This window comes from Lactuca sativa, chromosome 4 (assembly GCF_002870075.4).
Source record: "Lactuca sativa cultivar Salinas chromosome 4, Lsat_Salinas_v11, whole genome shotgun sequence".
Taxonomy (NCBI): Eukaryota; Viridiplantae; Streptophyta; class Magnoliopsida; order Asterales; family Asteraceae; genus Lactuca; species Lactuca sativa.
Genome location: NC_056626.2, coordinates 185317883 through 185337724, shown reverse-complemented (window position 1 = coordinate 185337724; position 19842 = coordinate 185317883). Strand labels below are relative to the sequence as shown.

General features: G+C 35.7%; 1 protein-coding gene across 1 annotated transcript in view; it reads left to right on the top strand.

Moving 5' to 3' along the window:
* Positions 1-19216, top strand: part of LOC111886964 (golgin candidate 5) — a 29797-nt gene extending 10581 nt beyond the window's left edge. Inside the window, exons 5-18 of the mRNA XM_023883198.3 lie at positions 3018-3132; positions 3247-3308; positions 3409-3456; positions 4341-4625; positions 5021-5080; positions 5184-5267; positions 5337-5402; positions 5491-5589; positions 5657-5875; positions 17782-17887; positions 18062-18279; positions 18777-18836; positions 18922-19035; positions 19136-19216. Of these exons, the coding sequence (XP_023738966.3) occupies positions 3018-3132; positions 3247-3308; positions 3409-3456; positions 4341-4625; positions 5021-5080; positions 5184-5267; positions 5337-5402; positions 5491-5589; positions 5657-5875; positions 17782-17887; positions 18062-18279; positions 18777-18836; positions 18922-19035; positions 19136-19216 (1617 nt within the window). The remainder of the gene's footprint in view (positions 1-3017; positions 3133-3246; positions 3309-3408; positions 3457-4340; positions 4626-5020; positions 5081-5183; positions 5268-5336; positions 5403-5490; positions 5590-5656; positions 5876-17781; positions 17888-18061; positions 18280-18776; positions 18837-18921; positions 19036-19135) is intronic.
* Positions 19217-19842: the final 626 nt, after the last annotated feature.

Sequence of the window (19842 nt, the reverse complement as noted above, 5' to 3'; positions counted from 1 at the left end):
CGGGAAAGTTCGAGTGGGTTCGAAAAGACGAGATGAAGAAGTTGATAGGAATGCAGATATACGAGATTCTGAATTAGGGGGGAAATTGTTGGATAATTCAGAATTTTGGGACAATTTTACACTAGGGCTATTTTAGGAAACATTCATTTTATGCAGTTTTTGTGTTAGAGTAGGAGTCTAGTTTTATTAGGATAAATAAGGTTAATGTTTAGGATGTTTAAGTTGAGTTTTCCAGCAATAAAGTTTTGTTTCTCAAAGTTTCTCTCGTGTTTTTTTCTTCCTGTTCCGATTTCATTCTTGGGCACCAAGGTATCATTAGCTTGATTTCTAACAGTAAGGTTACGATCAAATATAGAGCAATGATCACACCACTTAGGATTTCAAGAAGGCAAGAATACTCCACTCTAAGAGTGGTTGATGTAGTACTTTTGGCCATATTAGCTTTACTTTTTATATCTCCGACACATTAATTTTTAGCCGACATTTTTATGGAATACGAACATAAACTGCCATTCCCGTCACAAGTTTGTGAATCAACCTCCAATGGTTTTTCAAGTTTGTTTCCGGTAAGACACAGACCATCTGGATTAAATAATTGGAGTGGAATACCATAAATATTAACCCAAACCAGAAGGCGGTCATAAGTTTCCTTTTTAATGAACACATATGATTTCCATTTTTGAATGAATATTCGGGTTCCTTTGATCATCCAAGTACTCTTTTCAAGAACATGATTCATACTCTTTTCATTGTCAAATTAAAAAAAGAACACATCAATATATCGTAAACTCCATGTTCGTTCCACCCATCGAGGATACGATCTTTGACTACCATTAGAGAGAATTGGGAGTTATTCCTCAATAAAGTGACCGTATAATGTTTTTTCATAAGGAACACTTCCTTGAATCATGATTTGTGGGGGAATAAGAATGTAGTCATCATTTAATGTTTCAATCGTGTTGATGAAATCAAGTTTTAAAGATTTCGAAACATTTACATCTTTACGCCTTGTTCCCGAGTTCCACTTAAGGAGAGAAATGGGAGGATACGGAGGGAAAGTGAGGGGTGTCGAAGGAAAATCGTGTTCCCGAGTTTCATTAATGGAAGGAAAGTAAGGGGAGGGGAAGGATTTTAGAGTCATATTTTCCTTCCAAATTTTCCTCCCAAATTGGGCGGATTTGGGAAGAAAGTGAGGGGAAGGAAAATTTTAAGTTTTATTTTCTTTTTCCTCCTGACTCGGGAACACAAAAACTAAAAATTTTCGTTTCATTTTCTTTCATTTCCTTCGAACTCGGGAACACAGAATAATTAATATTTTCCTTCACCTCCCTTTCTTTCTGTCAAAATTTTCCTTCCCTTTCCTTTAATGAATTTACATAAAAACTCGGGAACAAGGCGTTAGTGTTCGTAGCTTCAAATACAACCTACTAGGCATTGGGATGACATGGCAACATGGTGGGTCCAATAGAAGGATATGGGCTACAACCCTTGAGGTCGTCGACAAAGGTGCATGCCGACTGCACAAAATGTGGGTTGTTTGGCCCAAAAGAAGTTGGTTTTGGGCTCCAGTAGAATGTAAATATCGTATATATTAGTTTTGGCCTAGTTGGCCCATGGTCCCATAGGGTTTCCTATGACTAGGGATCCTACCTCTATATATAGTTTTGTACCACCTCCTTGTAATGTACACAATCAATAAGGTATTTTCACCCTTAATATCTTTCTAATTTACATGGTATCGGAGCGAGGTTTAGGGTTGGATAAGTTTTTTTTGTTGAGAATACTTTTTTTTTCGAGGTTATTGTTCATCGACACTATTCACCCGAAAACTTTTATAGGTACTGTTCATCGAGTACTCATAGAGTACTATTTACTGGGTTTTTTTGGGATTGTGTTGCTTCTGAGTTTTTTTATTAGGTGAGAGTGCTGTTTCCTAGTTTTCTTTTTTTTTTTTTTTTTTTTGGCACCCTATGAGTGTACTTCTTTCGGTAGGATAACGGTGTTTACGTTCGGCCCGCCCATTTTGTTATGGAGTATACGGTCAAGACATCCGATGATGAGTACCGTTGTCAAGGAATAAGCGCCGAACTTGATTATTTAAAAATTCGGTTCCTCCGTCACTTTGAAACACCTTCAATTTGCAAGAAAATTGAGTCTTAACAAATTGCAAATTTTTTTTGAGGACCTCAAAGAATTCTGATTTGGTTGTTATTGGTTAAAACCATGAAAACCTTGAGTAGTCATCAACAAATAAAACATAGTAACGATAGCCATCTTTTGAAGTAACAGGAACGGGTCCCCACAAATCACAATGCACTAATCAAGGATATTAAGTGAGCATTTCACATTTGATTGAAATGGAAATCAATGTTGTTTTGAAAGCTCACGAGATGAATAAATGTGCGGTCTAGGTAAAATATGCAAGATGTAAACACCCATGTTTATTTAAAAGAGACAAAACATCAAAGTTAACATGTCCAAGGCGTTTATGCCATAATTCAAAAGAAGCCGTGGAAGAAGAAATAATAGTGGCCTCTTGTGTTTGAAAATTGGGGCGTTGCTAGAATGGCCTTGGTGACCGGCTCCTGAATAGCAAAATAAGAGCAAAAAAACAAGAAATCAACCGGGTAATCGTTAGTAAGTTTGTTGACAGATAGCAATTTTTTCTTGATATCTGGTACAATAAGGACATCCTTCAATTGCAAATGAGGGTTAACCGATAGTGTATGGGCATGAGTGACGGGAAGGACATTAACATTTCCAAAGGAAACTTGCTCATATACTTACATGATCTTTAGTGTAAGTCCATATACTTCATCTAACTATCGTATAATTCTCAATTATTACATATACTTACATGAACTCTCAACTTATAGCACTTAACCATAAATACTGAGTAAATTGGGCTAGCCCAATTTCTGTGAAGGGATATTTTACTTTTGACTATGTAGATGGTCCATATAACTAATATTTCTCATGTTTAGGTGCTATATATTAACTCAGCTTCAATGACTCAGGTTTATGCTCTTACAAGAGAAAGGGATACACTACGTAGAGAGCAAAATAAAAGAAGTGATGCCACTGCCCTTCTAAAGGAAAAGGATGACATAATCACCCAAGTTATGGAAGAGGGTAATGAAATAGCTAACTGCTAGAAAAGAGGTTTCCCAAGTTCTAGATGAAGCTTTCAAAGACCACATTTTCTATACTACAGATGATCATGTTGTTCCTTTTTCATTCATATAGGGGAAAAGCTTTCAAAGAAACAAGCTGTTCAAGAGTCTACAATAAGAAAACTACGGGCACAGGTATGTTATGTCATATACTATCTTTCCTTTGGACCCTGTAATGTAAATACTCAGCTGTACATTCTCTTATTATTTGAACATTGTTTTGCGAGATCCCTAGATTAGAGAGTTTGAAGATGAGAAGAAAGGATTTATAAGCAAGCTACAGGTAATTACTTCTTTACCCTGCGACTATATTTTTGTTAAGATAGGTTCCACAAAATATTTTACATACAAATGTTTGTGGTTTTGGTTCTACTATTTTGGCCCAACACCTTTTTTTCATTTGATAGAACTATCAAAAAACTTTTTTCTCCTTCATCCATTAATTTACATAACTAATCTTTTTAAATTTCTATACTTCATCGGCAACCCAACATTCTGTTAAAAAAATTATTATCTATTATTAAATTTTATTCTATTAAAGGTAACAAAAAAAAGGCTATTTAATTGCAACAAAAATTTAACTATTCTTTTTAAATATAAGAAAATAAACTAAAAATGGAATACAAAAAATACGATTTTTTTGGATTGTACATGAAAATATGACAATAGTACTCTCTATTTGAGGAGGGGACAAAATTACGAATTTCAGTGTATTTTTTTCTCTAAATAAAAATAAAATCTAATTTATAATCAAATATGTTTTCATTAAAAAAACAAAACAACCAATGCCCTACTCAACCATTCACCTTTTTCATTTTGTAAAAATTTGTTTTTGTCTTATCTATGACCTGATCATCAATAAAGTGATGAACATAGCAAAGTTTCTTGTCTTGAGCTTTTGACATACCATGATTTGAAAATTATATACATTATGAAGCTCCTTAAATGATAATAGCATTTCAGAACAATGTTAGGTTACTTTTACCATTGACAAGGATCACAACTATTCTATTTTTCTTTTCACAAAACCAGTAGAGTAAGATGAATAACAGATAGTTAATTCATCATACCCAAATTTTCTTCTTCTTTCTTTTTTCAATGTCCTGTCATATTTTTATCATTTATTCCCCATCATTAATTTTATGTAACATTTTCAATAACTTTCAGGCTGAAGAGAACAAAGTGGAAAGTTTAAAGAGTAACAAAGCAGCCACAGAGAAACTGCTGCAAGAAACAAGAGAGAAAAACCAGTCTGAACTTGAAACACAAAAGGAATACTATCTGAATGCATTAAGTGTAGCTAAGGAAGCAAAAGCAGTAGCAGAGGCACGAGTAAATGATGAAGTGAGAACTGAACTAGAGATTCGCCTAAAGGAAGCCGGGGAACGAGAATTTATGCTAATTCAAACTCTGGAAGAATTAAGACAAACTCTGTGCAGAAAGGAGCAACAGGTTTTAGCTTGAAATACTTTAGTTAATTTAGTCCACATTAATAGGAGGCTTTTTTAGTACAACTTTATGTATCTCCAAATGTTACCAATTTTCTAACACCTAAAAAAAACGTTTTGTAAGTTTAAATATAATATATACTATTTTACATTAAAGTAAACAAAAGAGCAATTTTTACATGTATTTAATAAACTAAGAAGAATAAAAGACAAAGAAAAAACAATGAAAAACCTCCTATATATATTTGATCTTGTAACTGCAGAAACCTGTGTGAACAAGTTGGGGTTTAAGATTGCTCTCCAAAAGGAGATTTGACTTTAGCCTAAGCTTATTTGACCAAAAAGCCCCTATTATGGATGCTCTGAAGTTTTCTAAAGTAATATATTTTCTCGTTGCAGGAAATTTATAGAGAAGATATGCTAAGGAGAGAAATTGATGACCTCCAAAAACGATATCAAGTATGTGTTCACAGTTTTTGTTTCTATAAATAAGGCACTACGTACACATTTTTTTCCTTCTTTTTGTTAGAAAACTAGTCATGTATGCTTTATTTCTTATCAGGCAAGTGAGCATAGATGTGAAGAGCTTGTTATGCAAGTTCCTGAATCAACAAGACCTCTTTTGAGGCAAATTGAAGCTATGCAGGTTTCTTTTGTTTTCCAACATTGTGCCTTTAGCTTCATTGTTTTTTCACTGACCTTCTTTTGGTAACAGGAAACAACTGCTAGAAAATTAGAAGCCTGGGCTGCTGTGGAGAGATCACTAAACATTCGGCTTCAGGTCCCATAAATAGCATATATATTGTTTTGATTTTTAGAGTATTAATAATTCTTTATTCCATAGGCTTCCCTGATAGCTAATGTTGCAGGATGCAGAGGCCAAAGCTAAAGCCTTAGAGGAAAAAAACCGTGCTGTTAATGAACGATTATCCCAAACATTATCTCGAATAAATGTTCTTGAAGCTCAGGTGCTTTAGTTGATTTGATTGAGCCATGAAAAAGTTGGTAGCTTATTATAATCATAACTTGTTGCAGATATCCTGTTTGAGATCTGAGCAAACACAACTAACTAGGTCTCTTGAGAAAGAAAGACAAAGAGCATCGGAAAGCAGGCAGGAGTACTTGGTTCTAAAAGAGGAAGCTGATACTCATAATTGTCATGCTAGTCAACTCGAAGAAGAGATGAGGTTACTCAAGAAGAAACATAAGCGAGAACTGCAAGAAGCATTGACACAACGCGAACTTCTTCAACAGGTATTGTAATTAACACCCTCTTTTCCCTGTATCAATTTGTTAGAATGTAAATATTGTACGTATTAGCTTAGGCCCACTTAGCCCATGGTCCTATACGGTTTCCTATGATTAGCATTCTCACCTCTATATATAGTCTTGTAAATTCTCCTTGTAAAGATGAACAATCAATAAGGTATTTTCACCTTCAATCTCTTTCTAGTTTACATGGTATGAGAGTACAGAGGTTTAGGGCTGGAGAATTTCTTGCGTTGCGCACAGTTTTTTTTCTTAATGGTATTGTTCATATTCACTATTCACTAACGTTGTTGATTGACCATATTCACTGAGTTTCTGCTATTGTGTCGCTTCCGAGTTTTCTGATTAGGACACCCTATGAGGTACTATTTTTTGGTGAGGTACTATTTCTTTTGCCGACACTACATGGAGTTCCGACCCAATCCTTAGAGAGATCAGAAAATGAGTAAGAATGGTTAAGAAATTCCTGTTTCTGTTTCTGGTTCTAATATTACACCTGAAATTGTTACTTCTGGTTCTACATCTGGTTTTGCATATATTATTGTTACTATATTTGTGGAAGAGTATGCTAGATTTTTGGGATATGAAAATTCACATTTGTCGGTTGTTGCTTTTGGTAAAACGGGAAACTCTAGTAAATGCTTGTTATCTTCTGCCTCCAAATGGGTCATCAGTTCAATGCTTTAGGTCACTTGACATGACAGGATCACATGATAGGTAACTATACTCATACATCTACATCCCACATTACCATTTTTGATGGGTCTACCACTCAAGCATATACCATCTGCTATTTTTGGTGGTGATATTCCATTTTTTGTTATGTTTCCACATAAACATTAGTTCCCTGTTGAACCAAATATATTTGGTTGTAGTTGTTTTGTTTGGGATTCTCGATCTCGGATCAACAAACTAAATCTAAAGTCCCTTAAGTGTGTTTTCCTTGGATATTATCGTTTTCACTATGAAATTTAATCCGAACAAATCTATAACTCGTCTAAAGGCACAATTGGTTTCTAAAGGATATGAATAGACTTATGGGATACACTACTCTGAGACATTTTCTCTTGTGGCTAAGGTATCATCCATCTGGTTGTTTATTTATTAGCTACTACTTATGGATGTGCCCTTCACCAACTGAATTGAAGAATACGTACTTGCATGGTCATTTACAAGAGGAAGTTTATATGGAGCAACCACCGGGTTTTGTTGCTCAAGGGGAGTATGGTAGAGTTTGTAAATTGTGTAAATCACTATATGGTTTAAAGCAATCCCCTCTCGTGTGGTTCAGATGTTTTAGTGTTGTGTTGACACATTTTGGTTTACAAAGAAGCTCTTATGATCATTCTATTTCTTTACTTCATCATCTTTCAGATGCATTATGTTAGTGGGTATGTTAATGACATGGTGATTACTATGAGTGATGGAATTGGGATCAAGAAGCTGAAAGGTGTCCTTGCATCTTGGTTTCAAACAAAGGAATTAGGTCCACTAAAATACTTTTTTGGGAATTAAGGTCTCTCGTACTTGAAAAGGGATATGTTTGTCTTAAGGGAAATATTGCTTGGATATTTTAAATGATTTTGGGAAGATTGAAACAAAATCTTATAAGCCGCTAATGATTCCAAATGTGAACTTGAAAGTAGAAGATGAAAATCCACTTGAGAACCTAGAGAAATACAGAAGAATTGTGAGAAAACTTAATTACCTGGCGACTACACGTCCATACATTGCTTTTTCGATGAGTGTCGTAAGTCAATTTATGTCATTTCCATGAACTTCTCATTAGGATGCGGTTAGCCATATTCTGAAGTACTTAAACGATGATCCTAATCATGGTATCATATATCACAATTACGGTCATCATGCCATTGAAGGGTTCACAGATGCGGACTACTATGGAATTAGGACCAAGGAACCATATACCTCGGTTGAATTTTTGATGGTATCAAATTTCATGGTGGCTTCTATCTTCAGGGAAACTACATTAATTTCATCTAGATTTATTTGATGACCTAAAACTTGGATTAGCCTCTATCTCCTCATCGAAAGGATCAACATGCAGAAGGTCTAACTTCGTTACATTGTGGGCTAGCAGGAATTGAGTAGAAAGGAATATGTTCCAAAAAAGTGACATGCCGGGAAACATATAACTTCTTACTTACAAGATCATAGCAATAGTATCCTTTCTGTCCAACACCATACCCAAAAAATACACAAATAGCAGATTTCGGCCCCAACTTGTTCCTCTCAACATGAGGACGAAGAACAAAACAAGTACATCCAAAAACTCATAAGGCAGAATAGTCTGGTAGGTGACCGTATAGCTTCTCAAAAGGAGACATTCCTGAATTCAATGAAGTATGGATACAATTAATCTCATAAAGAGCAGTTAAGAATGCTTCTCCCCAAAAGGCACTAGGGACCTATGCAGACAGGAGCAATGAGCGGGTTGTCAAAACAATATGATGGTGTTTTCGTTCTGCCATACCGTTTTGCTGAGGAGTGTCAGTACTCGATGACTGGTGTATGGTACCATCAGAAGCAAGTAACCGAGTAAAATCATTAGAGGTATATTCACCACCTAAATCAAACCTGAAGCACTTGATCACAGCCGATTGTTGAGTTTTAACAAGAGCTCTAAATCTGATGTAAATACCAAGGAAATCAGATTTGCGTTTCATAATATAAACCCAGGTATATCTTATATAATCATCTATAAAAGATACATAATAAGTTGACCCACCCTTTGTAGATATTGGTGCAAGACCCCACACATCAGAATGAATAATATCAAAATGAGCAGTAAAACAAGACATACTTTTATTGAAAGGTAAAGCATAGAATTTTTCCACTTTACAACTGCTACAATAAAAATATCACAAGTGTTCAAATGACCCAAAACACCACTAGATGCTAGAAAACTCGAGCGTGATACCGACACATGTCCCAAGCGAGAATGCCAAAGATAAAACTCAGACAACAACTGACTTAAACGAAAAGAAGACAAATCAATGTTGGAGGCAGCAATAATAAATACTTTAAGAACTTCCATGACATACAGTTCCCCCAACCCTACGACTGATTCCAATCACCTTCTAGGGGTGTTGATCGTGTATAATAAAGAAAGAATCAGAAAAGAACACCCAATTATTATACTTACATAACTGACCGACTGAAACAAGATTCAAAGTAAGTTTGGGAATGTAATAAACATTAGGGGGAGTGATATGAGAAATAGAGATAGAGCCAACACCCTCAACTAGAATAGATGTATTACTAGCAGACATAACAAAGATAGATGACACATGTGACAAAGAAGTAAATGATGACAAATGAGGAGTCATGTGACGGGTTGCACCATCTAAACTCTACAAAGCCGAGGGAATACTTGAGGTACCGGATGAAGTAGGACCAGAATGAGACATAGATGCAGACATGGTAGTGGGATTAGAGGCCAAATATTGTCTGAAACTCTCAAAAACCTTGGGATCCAGTGCAGATGGTGGCATGTTTCCTACAGATTCCGTGTCAACTGGTAGTGTAGCAGCTACAACAAATTGTGGAGGACGAGGTTTCCATAGAGGACTACCAAAGAAATGTGGTTAAAACTTCTGTTAACCAAAGCTATTATGTTGTGTTTTCTTGACTGAGGCTGACCAGATTCACCCTTTTTAACTAACAATGGACACTAAGCTTTGTAATGATTTTTCTGCACTCATCATAAGCAACCCTTGGAGTTTGTCGAGATTAATTAGAGGAAACAACAAGCACAGTAGGAGTGGAAGTAGGAATGGAGGTTGCTTTAAACCATTTATACGTGTGAGACTTGATACAAGTCTCTTCAGCAATCAGCTCATGAAGAACATAATCCACTTGAGGGAAGGGGGGGGGGGGAGGGGGTGCAATGAAGAATCATTCCACGTAGGCCTTCAAAAAATGAACCAAAAGTTGTTCTTCTCTCCTAGAAATATAAGGAATTAAAACGCAAGGCCATCAAAAACTGGACCAAACGTTGTTCTTTCCTCGTAGCAATATAAGACTGAAAATCTTTTAAATCTTTAGATTCGTTAAAAGCTAACTGATCCCACAAATCAGACATAGCAGCATAGAAATCTTGAATACTCTGCTCATTTTGTTGAAGGGCACGAATATCATATTCTAACTGATACTATTTAGCAAAGTTGGACTGAGTATACAGTCTCTCCAAGTGATTCCTAACTTCCTTTGCTGTGTCATATTTAGCCAACTTCATACCAATAGACTGTGTAACAGAATTTTTAATCCAAGTAATGACCTTGGAGTTATCAGTCTCCTAAGCATCAACAAACAAATCGAAATTCTTAGCTTGAGGCATTGAGGGTTTGAATATAGTCCTAGTGACATAGCCCCACATATTCTTCCCACGAAGGAAGTTCTTCATAACATAAATCTAGTACGTATAATTATTTCCATCTAGTCGGGTACTTATTGACCGGAGGGAATCATCCTTTCCGGTCATGTTGGAAATGGATAAATAACCACAAAAATAGATAAGCAATCTGAGAATGAGAACAACAACAAACCAGCGGAAGCAACCAATCTAACAACAAGAGATCGAACAACAACAACAACAAACTAACAGCAACAGCAAACGAATACCAACAAACAAACGAACATCAGCAGTGAAGAAGCTTTAAAAAGTTTGAAAACGAAACTGCTACAGTAACCGCTACAAAACCTTCTAACAACGTATCAAACCTCCGCTCTGATACCATGATAATATTGCCATATGATTATTGAAAGAGAGAAATTACAAGGTTCTCAATGAAAAACATAAAAGCTATAAAGAAGAAAGGGGAGAATAAATACTAGCTAAGACGAAACCTTAATAGGCTAAAGCCTAAAGGGCCCATAAACATGTGGGCTAATAACATATAGGCTAACGAACAAGGTTGTACATAGATATATCGAAATAGTAGTTTGAACAATCTCAATCAAAAGGGTGGCACAAGGGCGATACAAGTAATTCGGTATCCTATCCGTATGGAAAAGATCTTGATCAAGTGGCTTCTTCATTCTATATCACCAATTTCCCTAGTTACTTTGGTACGAAGTCTTTGTGGAAATTGTGTGAGGAACAGGTTAAAATCATTGATTCCTATATCGCTACGAAACAATCTAAATTAAGGAAAAAGTTTGGATTTGTACGCTTCTTGGGAATCGATAATGAGAAGGCTTTTGCAAAGAGGCTTTCCAAGATATGGATTGATAAATTCCATTTATTTGCCTCTGTAACCCAATTTCAGTGAGGAGGCCAGACAAACAAAAAACAAAAACAACCGACATTTATAATTAAGCAGGAATCGAATCTAAACCATATGAAGGTGGGTGTTTGGTCTTTTACATCAGCGCTCAATAATAGAGGTGAACAAGTGAAAGATATGAACAATGCACTTTCAAAGAAAAGGCTAATGCTTGTTCAAAACGATATGATTAAGTTTGAAGACACGTATGAGATTACACTAGATTACACTGGTCAGTGTATACGGTTGAGGGCAATCCAGTGCACTAGATTGCATTAGTCAAGGTCTGAGAGGTAGGTACAATAGTAAACATGCACAAGATATGAGAATGAAGGCTTTTCAGACTTTTGTATGAATCATGTGGGTGGCCTATGGACGTGGGTTGAATTCCCCAATAGTGAAGCATGTATGGCATCTAAACAAACCATTAATTTGAAAAACATGTTTGCAACTATAAAACCAGTTACGAAAAGTTTTATTGTTGATGTGAGGATGATTTGGATTGAGAATGATGGATTTCTCTTATGTGTATGGGGTTCTGGTTAGTGCGTTTGGAAAGTTCATGTTCTTTGAAGACGATCACAACGCAAAAATATGTGGTGTGCGGTTATGTATATGCACTAAACCAAAGTTTTTATCTTAGAAACGGTGGCATTATCTATAGAAGGATGAGGTTAATGATTTTGTGAATGAACAAGGATTTGATGATGATGATGATGATCTTCTTGATGAGCATGTACAAATACCTCTAGTAAAAAATGAGGTAAAGTCATCTTGTTTCCATGGGCAATGTGACGAGAAGGAGGAGTTGTGACATGGTAAAAGAAGTTAGTTAACTTGATGGAAAATTAACAGATGCGAAGAGCAGCCCAAAATAATAATAATAAAAAACAGCTTTAGATGCGGCTCAACACAATGAAAAACTAGATGTGCTTCGAGAAACCTCAACTAATTCAAGTTGCCCACCAGGTTTTGATCATTTGAAACTAGATCGAAAGAAGAAGAAGAAAGGATTCAAATTCAAAACAGAAGGTGGAAGGAAGAAGGAGACTAACTGTAGTAAGTGTTATACGTCATTTGAGAAATTTAATAAGAGAGATAGGCGTAGATTTTCACTGTTGCATGGTATCTAACGTTTGATTGTTGCATGGTATCCGACGTTTAATTGAGGTGGGTGGTGCCATGGGACATGACATTAGAGGCTGTCAAAAACTACTTAAAACGATATTTAGAGAGGCAGGGGAGATTGTGGGTGATCGATGAATATTATCTCCTTGAATATCTGAGGAACTGGGTAGAGGAATAAAAGGTCTTGGGAAAAGGAATTGTGTTTCAAATATGGGGTACAATTCCTTGGAATCCAAGAGAGGAAGATGGCAAGACTTGATGTTTTTAAGTTGAAGTCGATATGGGGTAACTATAGTTTCGATTACGCGTTTAACACATCAAGAGGTTAGTCATCGGGTATTGTTTCTCTTTGGGACCGCGTGTGTTTTGTCAAAGAAAACATTTAGTGTATGGAAAATTACGCCATTGTTAATGGATTGTACCATGTTTTTTTTATTAATATCTATGCTCCATAAGAGTCCACGACATAGTCACATGGAATGCGGTACGATCTGGTACGGGAACATGGATCGGGAACATGGTTCGCTAGCTTGGACGTATCGGGTATGAGGGGGGGGGGGGGGGGGGTAGGTTCATTTCGGTACGCCCGATATCTCCTGATACGGTGTATCATAGTATCCGGTACGGTGTACCATAATATCCAATATAATGTACCATGTTTAGAACATAATTTCAAGAACTGTTAACTTAGATTATAACATAAACACTTCAAATAAGATGTAATATTCCAGCAACTAACACTTCAAATTTCAAAACATAGAAATTGAAAGTAAATACCAGGAATTAAAAAACAACATTTTGAAAAAAAACAAAAAAATAGGAACATCAACACCTAAAAAACTTGAACTAATCCATCCTTTGCCTTTTTCCATTTCCATCTGCATCAATATCATCTCCCTCTAAGTTCTCCCACTGCAAGTCTTCATATGTTGTACTTGGCCCTTCCAAATTTGTATTTTCTGGATTCATATCCCATTTTTTGGTTGGACCTGCTTTGTAATTTTCAGAAAAACGTGACTGGAGTCGAATGTTTGAGTGGATAAACACCAACTTGTCTGCCCTTTTACAATTTAAACGATTTTTTTTTTCACATTGTGAATATAAGAGTAGGTACTCCAGTTTCTTTCTGCTGAGGAGCTACTAATGGGTTGTGAGAGAACTCTTATGGCAACATTAGCCAAGTTTGGAGTTTCTGAACCGTAACTTGACCACCAATCAATCGCGTCCATGGTTACCGCATCCATCTGTGATGATGCCAACGAATAAAGTCCTTTTCTCATGTGAAATGTTGCAAATTGCTCTCCCAACATCCGATATTCTTCTTGACTTTCAGATATTCTTTTAAACGCTTGCATGACTCCAAGTACCACTTCTTTATCTAAGTTGGGTGCTTTTCTAGCTATTCCACCAGGTGCTAACATTGAAAGATAACCTGCATCATAGAATCGTGGACATAAAGCAAATCCCAAACAATGTAATGGAATCGTCATCTTCTCCCACCGAGCAAGCAATATTTTTTCAACTTCAGGATAGTAGGAAGCATATTTGTTATTTGACATCACATCTTTAATTTCTCCTAACATGTTGTCCATTTTTTCCTATATTTCTCCCATTTTTGCTCCCTCGCCATCACAAAATTTCATCAACAAAAAAATAGGTTTTGTGATGGCTAAAATGCTCTCCACATCCTCCCAAAATTGTTCACTTCTAATAGTTTCAACAACCTTTGATCCAGTAATCCTAGTATTTTCATCTCCCTGTTTCACCCAATCTCTTCAACAATTAAGGGAGATGGTTGTAGACAAAGCTTCTCTACAATCCATTAACCTTTTCAATAACATATAATGAGATGCAAATCTCATCTTTGCCACCTTTAATAACTCGAGTGTTGAGTTATCTCTAAACATAGTCAAAGCATGATTGTGATTAAGAAAATATTTTACAACCACTTTTCCTCTTTTATATGTGGTCATCAACCAATAAAACGTATTTGCAAGATCTTTGAAAATCAAATTCAACGTATGCACACAACAAGGAGACCAGAAAATGTGTTTGTGTACCTTTTCTATTTCCTTCCCGGCAGCCTTGCAATTTGCAGCATTGTCTGCAACGACTTGTAGGACATTGCTTGGTCCTACTGTTTCGATGGCTCCAAGCAAATAGTTTGCTATTGCAACTCCAGTTTTCTCCACACCAGAAAAGTCTTTTGCATGATGTGGAAAACTTTAATAATTTTATTAACACGGCTGATTTGGTAGAGCTTCGAATGGAAGTCAAAAATTTTTATGTGGATGAATAAGACGGGCTCCAAGATGAGCAAATTAGATTGATTCTTTGTCATGGAACCTTGTTGGATGATTGCCCCAATCCTGCAGTCTTGGCTCTGGATCAAGATCGTAGATGGTAGATGGTAGATGGTCAGACTATGTTCCAATGTTACTACATTGTAAGGGAGGAGGGAGTCATTCCCTCCCAACCCACTGAACCCACTGCCACATCACTTTTTCTCTTTTATTTTTCTTCATCTTTCCGAACCCACAACACACAGAAATCCTATATTTTTGAACCCACTCAACCCACTCAATTAAAAAATATATATACAAAACAATCAAATGTAAAATCTTAATTAGCAATAGTGTTATCGGCGGTACCACTCCCGCTTCAACGAGTGGGTTGATTGGTTTCACTAACCCACTTCATCATCTCTTTCTACTTTCTCTTTCTTATTTTCTCTTGTACCATGTTTTTAAAACTTGTACCTTAGTTGTTTTGTATTTTTTTTAATTGAGTGGGTTTAAAAAGATAGCATTCCGTGTGTTGTGGGTTCGGAAAGATGAAGAAAAATAAAAGAGAAAAATTGATTTGACAGTGGGTTTGTTGGGTTGGGAGGGAACGACTCCCTCCTCCCTAAGAAATTTGATTATGGCCCAGTACCATTTCACTTTTATTATTCGTGGCTGCAAAAAATAGGATGTGATGAAATTATTCAAAAGTCTTGGATCGACTATCAAGGTGGGCAGGAACAGGTGTTAGATTCAAGAATAAAGCAAAGTTTATAAAAACCAACTTAAAGGTGCAGAATAAAGAGGTTAAAGTGGCAGAGGCTAAAAAGAAAAAGAATTGGCTGCTTTTACTAGTAGAGTTGAAATAAAGATGGATGCAAAGTTTGTCTCTCATATGGAAACTGAAGATAGACTGAAATGGATTCAGGAATTACCGGAGCTCAAACGTAATGATTCTTTGGAGCTTTTTCAGAAATCAAGAGTTACTTGGGATGTGGAAGGATATGAAAACATGAAATTCTTTCATGGTCTTATCAAACAAAGAAGGCCGCTACAAACAGTTCAAAGGGTGATACATAATAGTATTTGGTACACGCAAACTGATCGAGTCAAGGAGATTTTACTTAATTTTTATAAGACTAAGTTTGGTAGTTTTAAACCCCAAGTTGCTCTTAGTCCCAATCATAGGTACCCTCAGCTCTCTCCTACCAAAAGTCAAGAGTTGGAAGTTATAGTATCGCTACAAGAGATTAAGGAGGCGGTTTGGAGTTGTGTGAGCGATAAAGCACCGGGACCGGATGGGACCTTCAAAGTAATTAAAAGACATTGGGAGATCATCAAAGATGATTTTGTTGAGTTTATAAATGAGTTTTTTCACACATGATGTCTACCGGTAGGGTGTAATTCGGATTTTATAACACTTATTCCCAAGATCAAGAACTCGGTGATGGTTAAAGATTTTTGACCCATTTCACTTATTGGTATACACTATAAGACTTCATTTGGCCAAAATCCTTTACACCCGTAGGGCTAAAGTGGTGAATAAATCAGTAGGGGTTGAATAACCGGCTTTCGTCACATACAAATATTTGATGCCCCTTGATACTGAGGGAGATTATTGGATGGAAAAAAAAAAGATGTTGATATTTAGAGTTGATTTTGAAAAGCATATGACTCCCTTAGTTGGAAATTTTTTAATTATGTCTTAGATCAGTTCTATTTCGAGGTAAGTGAAGAGAATAGATACGTTCTTGTTTGAGAACAACTCGAGCTTCCATTCTTGTTAATGGGAGTCCAACATCAGAGTTTTCGCTACATCGGGTCTTCACCAAGATGACCCGTTATCTTCGTTCCTTTTTATTCTCGTGATGGAAGGTCTCAACGTTGCACTAAAAGAATTACCAGATAGGTTGATAAAAGGGGCAGGAATTGGTAATCCGGTAATTAGAATGTCTCACTTATTTTACGTCGATGATGTGATTTTTTATGTTTTAAATGAGTTTTACTTAGCTTCTGGGATGAAGTTAAACATCGATAAATCGAATATATATGGTATTGGCGTTGAGGCCGAAGAGTTGAAGAGTATGGTGAAATCAACTGGTTTGTACCGGGGATGCTACCTTTTAAATACCTTGGCCTTCTTATATAGGTTCAAGTATGGTCCTTAAAGTGAATTGGAGCACGGTTGTAATAACTCTAGTGGAGGTCGATTAATGCTAATCAAAGATGTATTGGGAAGCCTCAGGATTTACTACATGTCCATCTTCCGAGTCCCAGCAGCGGCTATTAATAACTTGGAAAGATTACGGGCTACTTTCTTCTGGGGAGGCGATGGGGAAAAAAAGAAAATGTCCTGGATTAAATGGGAAGCTATGTTGGTGAATTTAGAAAAATGAGTGTTAGGCATTGAAAGTTTGAAGGATTTTAATCAAGCTTTATTACAAAAATTAAGATGGAGGTTTAAAAATTATGAAGATGCCCTATGGGTTAAAGTGATAAAGGTTATTCAAGGCATTGAAGTTGGTTTCGGGGTTGATGGCAACTCGTGTAAGATCCAAGGTCTTTGGGCTATGGTCTAGAGTTGTCGGTTCACTAGACCACCTCCATGACAACAATATTATTCCTATATCAACGATAAAGTTTCAAGTTGGCATGCGTGATGAGGCTAGATTTTGGTTTGATCTGTAGTTGTGTGAACAACCATTAAAGGTTCGTTTCAATAGGCTCTTTAGATTGGATGCAAACGAAAAATGCCAGGTGCGGAGTAGAGTGACTTGAGGAGCAATTCCAAGACCTGCTCTTGATGTTAAATTCAGTTACTTTGAATGACACCACCCATGATGTTTGGTGGTGGAATTTAAATGTTATGGGAGAGTTGTCGGTGGCAACTACTAGAATTCACATCGATGATTTGATGCTGCATGCCTGATTCAGAGTATCGATACCAGATGGTGTAGTGGTGTCCCTAGAAGTGTACATATTTAGTTCTGTGTTGCTGTTCAAAAACAAACTTAATTATTCAAATAACATCTTTCAAAAAATACATATTCCTTGCACATTGTTTCACCAATAATATTTATAAATCCTACAAATAATTCTCCGAATCATTCATCTTCCAAAATAATATTTAGTTAAATAAATACAAATTTTACGATGTTGAATATGCTAACATAAATTACGTTGTTGATTATTACAGGAAATAGAACGTGAAAAAGCTGCACGTTTGGAACTAGAAAAAACACCCCGTCTTCAAGTTCCAACTTCCATAGCCAAAACCAAATCTATCCCCGAGAATGGTGAGAGTATCCCATATATATATATATATATATATATATATATATATATATATATATATATATATATATATATATATATATATATATATATATATATATATATATATATATATATATATATATATATATATATATTATTTCCTTTTTGTGTTCCTTAATATACTGAGACTTGATATACAGGGTTGACTCGCAGACTTTCAAGTCCTAGCAGTTTAAGTAGCATGGAGGAGAGTTTGTTTCTACAAGCATCTTTGGACTCATCTTATACTTTCTCTGAAAGAAGTCCAAGGGAGCCTACTAAACCTCCTTTTTATTTCAAGAGCATGAGTACCCCAAATGTTTTCCATGCCGCTCTACGCCAAAAGGAGGGTGAACTCCAATCTTACATGTCTAGATTGGTAAGCAAAAGGTGTTTTTTTTTCTTCCATGGAATAAAAAAGTGTAATTTAACCCCTTTTTATTCATAAAAACTTTAATGATCTCAATTTTTTAACAGTTTCATAATTAATTTAAACTATAGCTCTATTTTCTGAAAATAACTAGAAATTATTTTTTGTTATTATCTTATTTAAGTTTTGGTGAGCTTTTATTATGTTAATTTTTTTAGTTTTGTCAATAATAATTTTTTAAGTGTAAGTATTTAGAATAATGTCAAAACTATACCTTTCTTTTATATATAATATAGAAAATTCATGTGAAAGTTCATTCCATTTCTACAGCCCAACCAAATATATGGTCATGTAATGTAATACATTACATGACTACATTACATTCCATCCAACCAAATACGCCCTAAATTTACAGTTTTATTACCCGTTTCTGTATTCTCCTATCCGGTATGTACTATATCATCACCTTCAAGGTCTATGTGTCAATTCCATTCCATTCATTTTAGGTATCCATGGAATCCATTCGTGACTCTCTTAGTGAGGAATTGGTTAAAATGACCAAGGAGGTATGCTTTTTTATTTCCCCTCATAACAAAATAGAAAAAAAAATTACAATCCATTTCTTATCTGGTGTATTATTTTTTTATCTAGTGTGAAAAACTAAGGTCAGAAGTGGCTCTGCTTCCTAGCATTAAGGCCGAGCTAGAAGCGCTAAGAATCAGGCACTCTGCTGCACTAGAGTTAATGGGTGAACGAGATGAAGAGGTACAAACACTTGCAGTAACTATCAACTTAAGTATTTAACATGTTTATTTTATTAATTATACTTGAAAAAAATATTAAAATAACCTTTTGTTTTGTGTAGCTTGAAGAACTTCGTGCTGATATTGTGGACGTGAAGGAAATGTACAGAGAACAAGTTAACATGCTTGTAAATAAGGTATAATTTATATCTACAAGAAGAGTAATATACTAATCTACATGAAACAATTAAATCTTACTTGTTTGTTTGAATGAACATCCCTGCAGATACAGAAGGTTGAACCAAATCCTTTTGCCTAAGGAGAATGTGTAAGTGAATACATGTTTGTTTGGCTTTTTTTTTTTGTACAATTTATTTTTTATATATATCTTTGGTGTAATCTTATTTACTCAAAGGAAAGGTTATTTGATCAAAATTGGTGCTAGGTGAGTGGACCCAAAAAAATACACCAAAAATTTGTATATATATTAACACAAAAAAAGAGTGGAAAAGCTTTGAATTGGAGTTGCGTTCTAATAAACTTGACTCGTTATATGCTTTTAAGTTCATATTTGTACCAATGTTATAAAATTCTACTCGGTTAAGTATGAATCATGTTTGAGCTCAACTTATATGATAAATGTTTCATTGTTTGCTATCTTAATCTTCGTTTGGTATTATAAATATATACAAAAACCAAATTCTCATTTGTGAGTAGGGCTGTTAATCGGGTTAACCCGATCGGGTTTCGGGTTAAACGGGTCGGGTTAGTCGGGTTTTTCTAGAAAAACTATTCACCCGAAACCCGGCCCTAATAAGGTACGGGTTAG